This window comes from Furipterus horrens, unplaced genomic scaffold (assembly GCF_987537825.1).
Source record: "Furipterus horrens unplaced genomic scaffold, mFurHor1.1.pri manual_scaffold_10, whole genome shotgun sequence".
Lineage (NCBI taxonomy): Eukaryota > Metazoa > Chordata > Mammalia > Chiroptera > Furipteridae > Furipterus > Furipterus horrens.
In genome coordinates, this window is record NW_028327180.1 from 55,953,434 (window position 1) to 55,961,660 (window position 8,227).

Below are 8,227 nucleotides of genomic sequence, written 5' to 3' on the forward strand. Positions count from 1 at the left end.
AGGGCCCTAGCCCAAGTTGGTGACACACAGCTGTGTTCATGTTCCCTAGGGTTCTAAGGATGCTTTATATCAGAAGTGGAGAAACAACAAAGTTATTCTGTGTTACATCTGTCCCCTTCGCACGTTCTCGAAGTAGACGCGGGAGGGCCATGGAGAACCGGAGACCCCGAGAGGACAGAGGCTGTGGGAGGGATGGGCTACAGCCCAGGGCTCTGAGGAGAAAGCATGTAGGTGAGCGGTGTGTGGATACCACCTCCATCTGGGGGTGAGGACACAGTCCACAGATAGGCTCTGTCAACTGCTGACCCATGCATTTGGCACCAACTGAGCCCTCGTGGGCCCACCAATACTAATGAAAGTGGCTCCTGTTTCCAGACCACGTACTATATACTGGGCACTGTTCCAGATATTTTCCAATTATTGACCTGTTCCTTACAACTTCATGGATAAGGCAGTTATCCTCATCCCCATTTTACAGATTGGAAAACTGAGGCTCAGAGATTCAAGCAACTTGACTAAGGTGACTACAGGTTTCAGGTAGCACAGCCAGGTTCAAAGTCGTGCAGCTGTGCCATCATCCACTACGCATCCTGCCTGCCTCCAGACTGGGTAAGAGCTACGAGTTTGACACCTGGGATTCTCATTCTGTTAACACATGGTCAGCATGTGTGTGTGTGTGAACATCACAGGAGTGTATTTAGTCCCCACAAACTTGTATGAGACAGCCAGTGGTATTACCCTATTTTATAGGGGGTGGGGGGAACTGAGGCTTAGAGAATTTGTGGAATCTGCCTGGGTCACCCACAATAGTGTAGTGGGGCTTAGATGTGACCCAGGTTCCTCCAAGTCTGGTCCCTGGCCCCAGCCTACCTCTGGTCCTCTCAAGATGGTACGTTTGCTTTTTACTCTGAACATTCTCTGTCACGGTGGAAACAGGCTGCCTGAGGACAGCACAGTTGGGTGGATCAAGTTTGTGTGGTCACCTGGACCCCAAAGTGTAGCCTGTCCTCCAGTGGAACAGTCACTGCACTCAGTCATGGCCAGGGTCTGGTTCACCCATCTTATCAGGAGCTTCTGAGCACCCATCCGAGCTTGCAGCGGCTTCTTCCATTAGCTAGTCACTGCGGTCCAGGAACTGGGCAGACAGAGCAGGGATGTGACCCCCACTTTATAAACCAGGAAGGAGACAGCAAGAGAGTGAGTGGTTTGCTGAAGGTCACCAGCTGGACTTGCATGCAGGCCTGTATCTAGCACCTCCAGAGCTCATGCCCTGGAGCTGTCTGCTCTCCTGGAGTGAGGGGACCATGTGGGATTCAGCACAGGTTGGGATTGGTACCCCATAATAAAACGTAACAAAGACAAAAATGATGTCCCACCAAAAGTTTATTAAAACAAAAAAAAAAGAAAGAAAGTTCAGGACTAGTGTCCATGGATGGACTAGAGTGTCACAGACACCCAGAGGGAAACATGTGTGGCCTGGGGTAAGTGACAAAAGACTGCAGTTGGATGATGTATCTCAATGATGTTCTCTAAGAATCAGTCACGGCTGGCTCTGGTTGCTGAAGAAGACAAGGGATTTGAAATGAGGTCAGCTCCCTCCTTCCAGCTGCCTAAGGAGCAGGTGGTGGCAGGGTGAGGGAACCAGCACAGACCAGGGCTGGCCTGAGGGTAGAGCGGCTGGGGGTCTGCAGGGCAATGGTCATGGTGTAGAGAGCTCCAGCTCATCTTGTGTTGGTTGATCCCGGAGATGTGCAGGCTCACAATCCTGCAGGAGGGATTGGGGAGGACAGGTGATAATGGTGAGTAGAGTGGAGCTGAGGCCCCCTGGGCTGGGTCAGTGCAGACACCTAGGACCCTCCCATGTGAGCCTGTGGAGCTGTCCAGAAAGCCAGCCCTTCTTCATCCTGAAGATAAGTCCCTTGACCCAGTCTGGGCTCCTCATGAGCCCTCATCAAGATGAGCCCAGAGATGGCCATGTGATCTGAGTCCTTACCTGGATTAGCTGGTGCTGGGAGGGAGACTGTTCTTGCTGCTTCTGGGGTGACTGAGTGAGGATTGTGGGAACTTGAAGGTTCCAGAGCTTAACTTCTTCCTCAGAGCGTGACAGCCTATCAGAAAGATTGGAAGAGAAGTCGTTAAGGGGTTCCCAGATTCCTGTGAGCACCTTGATCCAGCCGAGCCTGAAGCTATTGGCTGATCATTGGAGCCCACGAGTGTCCTATTTTCTTGACTTTTCATCTCTGGCAATTGAAAGTGTTTTGACTATGCTGTGGCTCAGTGGATTGAGCGTCAGCCTGTGAGCCAAGTGTCGCTGGTTCAATTCCCAGTCAGGACACATGACTAGGTTGCACGTCAGGTCCCCAGTTGGGGACGCAAGTGAGAGGCAACCACACAGTGATGTTTCTCTCCCTCTTTTTCTCCTTTCCCCTCTCTCTAAAAATAAATAAATAAACAAACAAATAAACAAATTATTATGTTTTTTAAAGAAAAAGAAAGTGTTTTGACTAAAAGAACTGCTCATTCACTCAGTCTCCCACTCCCCTGCAACTGGCTTTCTTTGGGGTGGGGGCAGCTGTCAGCATGCAGGGCCGCAGTCCCCTCCTTGGGAGTTGAGAAACTCAGGAGCCTGCAGCAGGGAGGGGAGGCTCCCTAGATGCTGAGTTTGGGTTTCACTCACCTTGGGAGGTTTCCCAGGTGCGTTGGTGATGCGTTCTGTTCCGCATATCCAGAAACTTTATCCCTTTTTGTACCCACCTAGCCTGTGGGTTCCCACACACGTTCATCTTTCTGTGAGGGAAGTGGAATCTGTGCAGGTGGGAGGGGTGTTAGGTTAGTGTGTGGGCACGAAGAAAAGTTATATGTGAGCCCCTGCCCACCGCAGCACCCACGGTCCCACTCACATCACAGCAGGCAGGTTGCAGCCCCCGCTCACATCCTGGCACCAGTAGCTCTGGGCGTGCCGCAGCACAGATAGCCTAATGGGGCTGTTGTAAGCCAGGCAGCAGTCCTCAAAGACGCCTGCAATCACATGGTCACACAGGCTCACTCTTCTATGTGTGCCTGTGTGGCTGCATGTGCATGGTGTGTGCAGGCACAGTCACCAATGCAGGTACCCGCAAATAGGCTATGATGGTCCCAGGCCCTGTGGAGGCTGAGGACAGCCCAAGTGACGAGGAAGCCATGTGGCTCACCTTTGGTCCTGGATATGAGGACAGCTGGCAGAAATTGGAGAGGGCCTGAAGGACCTGGCTGGGAAGGGCCCAGAACCTCAAAATGAATGGGGAACTAAACCATTTCCACTCCTGCAAGGAGGGCAAGGAGGGCAGGTGCAGAATCCTGAGCAGGGTCCAGAGCCCACCACTCCTATCTAAGTCCCTCCTCCTAAAATGAGTGGGCTGGCCGGCTCGCTGCTCCTGCTGGCCTTTCCCCACCTCAGTCTATCTCAGTTGCCTCTCTGTCACCCTCAGAGTGATTGCTCTGAGTCACCTGACCAGAGACCAGGAGGTCTCTGCTCATTTATTTACTCCCTTGGTTGAACAAAAGCATGTAGAGTTCCTACTCAGAGCTAGATGTTTGGACACACAGGGAACTTGGAACCAGTGTAGTCATTGTGATGGGGGAGCTCCAATTGTCGGCAGCCGTCCGTCTCGAGAGACGATGGTGTACTTAAGCTTAGTACTTAATGCATGTAAAAAGCTATTGTTTAAGGAGCTGAAGGTGTGACCCACCCTGGCTCCAGCGACCACAAGCAGTTCCACCTCTACACCCCAGGAGGATGGCAAGCAATCAAGCTGGTATCTGAGCCATTGTGCTCCAGGGAAAGACATCCCCGCTGCCCAGGACACAGATTAAGAATCATCAGCCAGCCGATGAAAGGATGCTAAGGAAATTTCCAGACTGCAGTTTTTATCTGATTAGCCTTTCTTCTGAGCTCCAAATCTCTTACCTACATTTCCCCCCTGAATTCCAAACCTCTTACCTACATTTTTTCCTCCTTATAAAGAAGACTGGCTTGAAATAAAATGTAAGAGTCTTTTAGGGTACATAACTCACTGTCTTTTCAGATTGCTGGACATCTGAATAAAGGGCCCATAAAAAGTAAGTTTGTGTCTACTTATTGGTGCTAGTGATGACAGGCAGCATGGACACCGACTTTTCCTATTTCAACTAGGGATGTCCTGGACTATTGGGAGAAGGGGAAATTGATCTATGCTGGGAGGGGGAAGGAAGCTCAGGGGCCAGGAGGGGAGGTGCTCAGAGGAGGTGCTGGTGCCAAAGGGTCTGGAAGCAGAGGATGAACTGATGCAAGAGATGCACAGAGGCCTTCAGAGTCCTCTTGGATCTGTTCTTCTATGTGCCCCTGCAGGACCGTGACTGAATCCTGGTAGAGTGCACAATGGAAGGGAGCAGTAAGGGCGAGGGCTTGAGTGACCCCAGGGAGCAAAGGCCAGCAGAGTCAGATGGACCCTGGGCTACACTGTCAGGCAGGCAGTTCCTGGGGCTGGGGGCCACTCTGCCCCAAGGATCAAAGGGCCAGGGCTTGGCCTGGCTCCTGGAATAGACCTCTGATAGCGGGACAATGGGAACGAAGCCCAGCCCTGTCAGGGGCAAAGGCTAAGTTCTCCTAGGGGCCAGGAGAGGGCCTCAGAGCTGGTGAGGGGTGGGTGGGGCAGGCAGGCAGAGCTATGGGACCTCTGCCCTGCCAGCTGCTGGGTTCACTGGAATGGAGGACACAGTGGTGTGGCTCCTGGCCTGGGTCACTGCATGCCCAGAATTGGCTCTTAGTCACCAAACCCTCAAATGCCTAATCTAGAGAGAGGAGGGAAGGAATTTTCTATTAATAACAGTAATGGTAATTATTGTTGTTTCTGGCAGCTACTAGGTCAAAAGTTCTGCAGACATCAGCCTATTGGATCTTCACGGCCCCTCTCTGCAGAGGAATTCAGAGCCTCACTTTGCAGATGAGCGAAGTGGTGTCCATGAAGGCTGAGTAGTGACTCTCAGCCTGACCACACAGTAAGCCCAGGTTGGGGGAAGCCAGGGTGGGGACCCATTCCTGCTAGTCTCCGGGGCTCTGCAGGGTCAGGTCACTGCAGTGTGTCCCTGATGGTAAGGGGCTAGGCCACCACTGAGAGCCACCCTCTGCCCCCACATTCCCTGGGCCACCTGGAGTCCCTGCTGGGAATATAGATCTTGGACTGTGGTGGAGGCACCACAGAGACATTGCAGCCTGAAGGAGCTGCACAGATGCCAGGATTTTCTGCATGCCTGGGGGCAGGGTAGCTGTCAGTCTAATTCAATGGTGGAGCCAGGCTCAGGCTTCTGGAGGAGGGGATGGGTAAATGGGGAGGACACACAGAAGGATGGATGGGGAGGGGGATAGGTATGGCCCAAGACAGTACCTTGAGCTTGGAGAGTGGGGGCCCAGGTGCCCATGAGGCAGGTCACCAGGCAGGCCAGGAGCCACAGGTTCATGGTGTAGACTGGTCCTCCTCCTGAGACTTGAGGGATAACAGGGGAGGTAGTGGGGAGAGGAGCACCACCCATGGACAGTAGTAGCACTGGGAACACCGCCCCCATCCCCATCTCAAGCCAGGGCCCTCTGCAAGAAAGATGGGCAGCACAGGATGAGGACAAGTCTTTCCTGAGAAACCAGCTGCTGGTCTCAGTTACGGTGGGATGGGAGATGGGGCACTTACCAAAGCCTGTGGGGTTCCTGGTGACTCTGGAGCATATGTCCACTAGCCCACAGGCTTCCCCACTTTATAGATGGAGCCCCACCCTGCCACTACCCGCCCTCCTTCACCCTCCTACTTTTTCCTCATCTGCTCTTCTCTCCCGCTCCACTTCCGGACTTCTCCCTCCTGCCCCACCCTCCTCTCTTTTCCTTCGTTTTCTTTCTAGCTCCCCTATCTAAGATCAGGGCACACCTGGAGGGAGTTGGAGGCAACTAGTGACAAGAGGACCCAAATCAAGAAACAATGTCTCCCTCAACTAACTATTCAGATATGGAACAGACAGTGGGTTGGCTCCCCCTTGGCAATAAGAGACTGAAAGTTGGATGCAAAAGGACAGCCTGGCCTTGACCTTGACCAGGCCGCTTGAAGGCTGGCCACCCTGTGACTCCCCTCCCCTTCCTCCCCCATCCCAGGCCTCTCAGCCAGAACCCTGCTTTCTCCCCAAAGATTCTTTCTCCTCCTTCTATTCCCTCTCCTGCCAAACACCTGGGCAGCTTCCCGTGGACAGGTCTCAGGCTGCCTAGAGCCCAAAGAAGAGACTTCACCTGTGCTCCCCACTCCCAAGCCACCTGATCTCCTGGGGCCCTGGCTTCACCCTGGTTTTCTCTCTTCCCACCCAATGGGGTTATTTATGTCACAGAAATGCCCTTGTGTTGAGAACAAGCAAATCTATAGAAAAAGAAAGTGAAATTAGTGGTTGTGATGGGCTGGGAGGAGGGGACAATGAGGAATGAGTGCAAAAGAGTTTTTTTGTTTTGTTTTTTGTTCTGAAATTAGATAGTGGCGATGGCCAAGTGATGCTGAGAATACAGTAAACACCGCAGAATGGTTCACTTGCAATGGTGCAATGTACGCATATGAATTTTCCCCAATATTATCTTGAGAATAATCTCAATAAAACTATTATCCACAACAAAGAAATGCTCTGGTTTTGAAAGAAAAATCAGTCGGGAGCCCCAAGCAGCCACCCCAGCAAGAATCAAATCATCTAGTAGGCATTTCTTCTTTCTTGGGTCCTGAAGCCCAGCCTGAACAGGGATTGCGGAAAGCTGGGCTAGGTAGAGGAAAGGGAGCGCTGCAGAAAACTCGCAGCTCATTGCTTCTAACTTTTCGTTTCCCTGTAGACCAATCCGGGAGTTTATAACAGCCTGTACCCCTTTTTCATCTCTCCTGCTGCACTAGGAGCCAGTGATGGAGTCTCCTTGCCCACTGCTCTAGGCCGAGTTCAGGCTGGTTGGAACTTGGCACTGGGCACGCGGCTTTGTATTGTTCCAGGGGTGAGGCTATCGGTGGAACTTAACCTGGGGGCTTGTAGGTAGGCGGGGGCTTTCTGGGTGGGGCTTAGGAGGGGTGGGGATTACGGCCCGCCCCGCCTCGCCCCTCCCCATCCTCGGCTGTGGCTGTCCCCAGGTGGTTGAGGCTTGGCCGCAACGCGGCTCCGCGTGGCTGCGGGCTTGGGGACGCGGCGTGGCGAGCCCGGGCCCGCCTCTGGCCCGCTGCCCCAGTCAGCTCCTCAGGTCCGCAGAGGCCAAGAGGAGGTCTTGGGCGAGCGAGTCCCCCTTCCCGCTTCCACTGCCTCTCACGATTTGTTCCACCTCAGCCTTAACAGGAGGGCCCCAGAGGTCGAAGAACCAGCGCAAAGCAGATAGGGATGGCGCGTTCTTGGACCCCGCTCAGGACCCAGATGTCCGGGCGGAAGACAGTATGTCCAGGGAGGCGAGACCCTGACTGAACACTTCGAGTACGAGCAGGGCCACCTCCTCACGGTCAGGTCCAGGCTGAACCGAGAGAGGGGAGGCCTCTGACGTTCCCACAGCTGCCTGCATCAGGGGACCCTCTTTTCAACTTGTGTGGCATGAGCACAGCTGTGCGCAGAGCCTCCTCCTGCTTCCTGGTCACCAGGCCTGACAGTGGGGCTGCTAGGACGGCCTTCGGCCTTGAGTTGAGCCAAACTCAGGATTGACTGCACCCCAGGGCCTGCAGGGCAGTTGGCGCCCGGCTCCACCCTGGGAGGCACCACGCGGAAAGCACCGCTGGTGGGCGTACACCCGCGGCCCTTCCGCAGAGCAGGGTGGGCAGTGGTCTCTGTGGGGGGGAAGCACCGGCCTCTCGCCCCCTCTGGAGTGAGCTCCTCTGCAGGCTGAGACGAATGGCTCTCGCTTATTTCTCTGCTTGAGGACCCTCACAGGCACTCAATGTTGGCCCACTTTACAGAGAAGACGAAGGTCAGGGAGGCCAAGTTATTCCCCTGTTTTTGACCAGGAAAATCAACTTTTCTTAAATACTGTGAAGGAAAGGGGGACAGTCCCCTCCCTAAAGGGGAAGGAACGTTGAGCAGCGGCCTACGGGTCATCAGGAAAGATACTGAGCAAATACCCTGATCGGTGTGGCTCAGTTGCTAGGGGTTCAATTCCCAGTCAGGACAAAAGCCTGGGTTGCAGGTTCAGTCCCAGTTAGGGCTCTTGCAAGAGGCCGCTGATCAATGTTTC

The 8,227-nt window shown here is 53.8% G+C and overlaps 1 protein-coding gene across 1 annotated transcript; it reads right to left on the reverse strand.

The window, feature by feature from the left end:
* Positions 1-1,365: 1,365 nt before the first annotated feature.
* CCL25 (C-C motif chemokine ligand 25) lies at positions 1,366-5,604 on the reverse strand. The gene is made up of 4 exons (XM_090289025.1): positions 5,403-5,604; positions 2,901-3,018; positions 1,994-2,805; positions 1,366-1,765 (listed from the first exon to the last, which is right to left on the reverse strand). Exons 1-3 carry the CDS (start codon positions 5,584-5,586, stop codon positions 2,670-2,672), a joined length of 438 nt encoding a protein of 145 aa, XP_090145151.1. The 5' UTR covers positions 5,587-5,604; the 3' UTR covers positions 1,366-1,765; positions 1,994-2,669.
* Positions 5,605-8,227: the final 2,623 nt, after the last annotated feature.

Bases quoted from the DNA above. Each gene is read 5' to 3' on its own strand.
- CCL25 (XM_090289025.1), bottom strand. From the start codon at position 5,586: ATGGGGATGGGGGCGGTGTTCCCAGTGCTACTACTGTCCATGGGTGGT. The intron at 3,019-5,402 runs GTACTGTCTTGG...ATGTGATTGCAG, and splicing joins CCCCACTCTCCAAGCTCAAG to GCGTCTTTGAGGACTGCTGC. The intron at 2,806-2,900 runs GTGAGTGGGACC...CCACCTGCACAG, and splicing joins TGCAACCTGCCTGCTGTGAT to ATTCCACTTCCCTCACAGAA.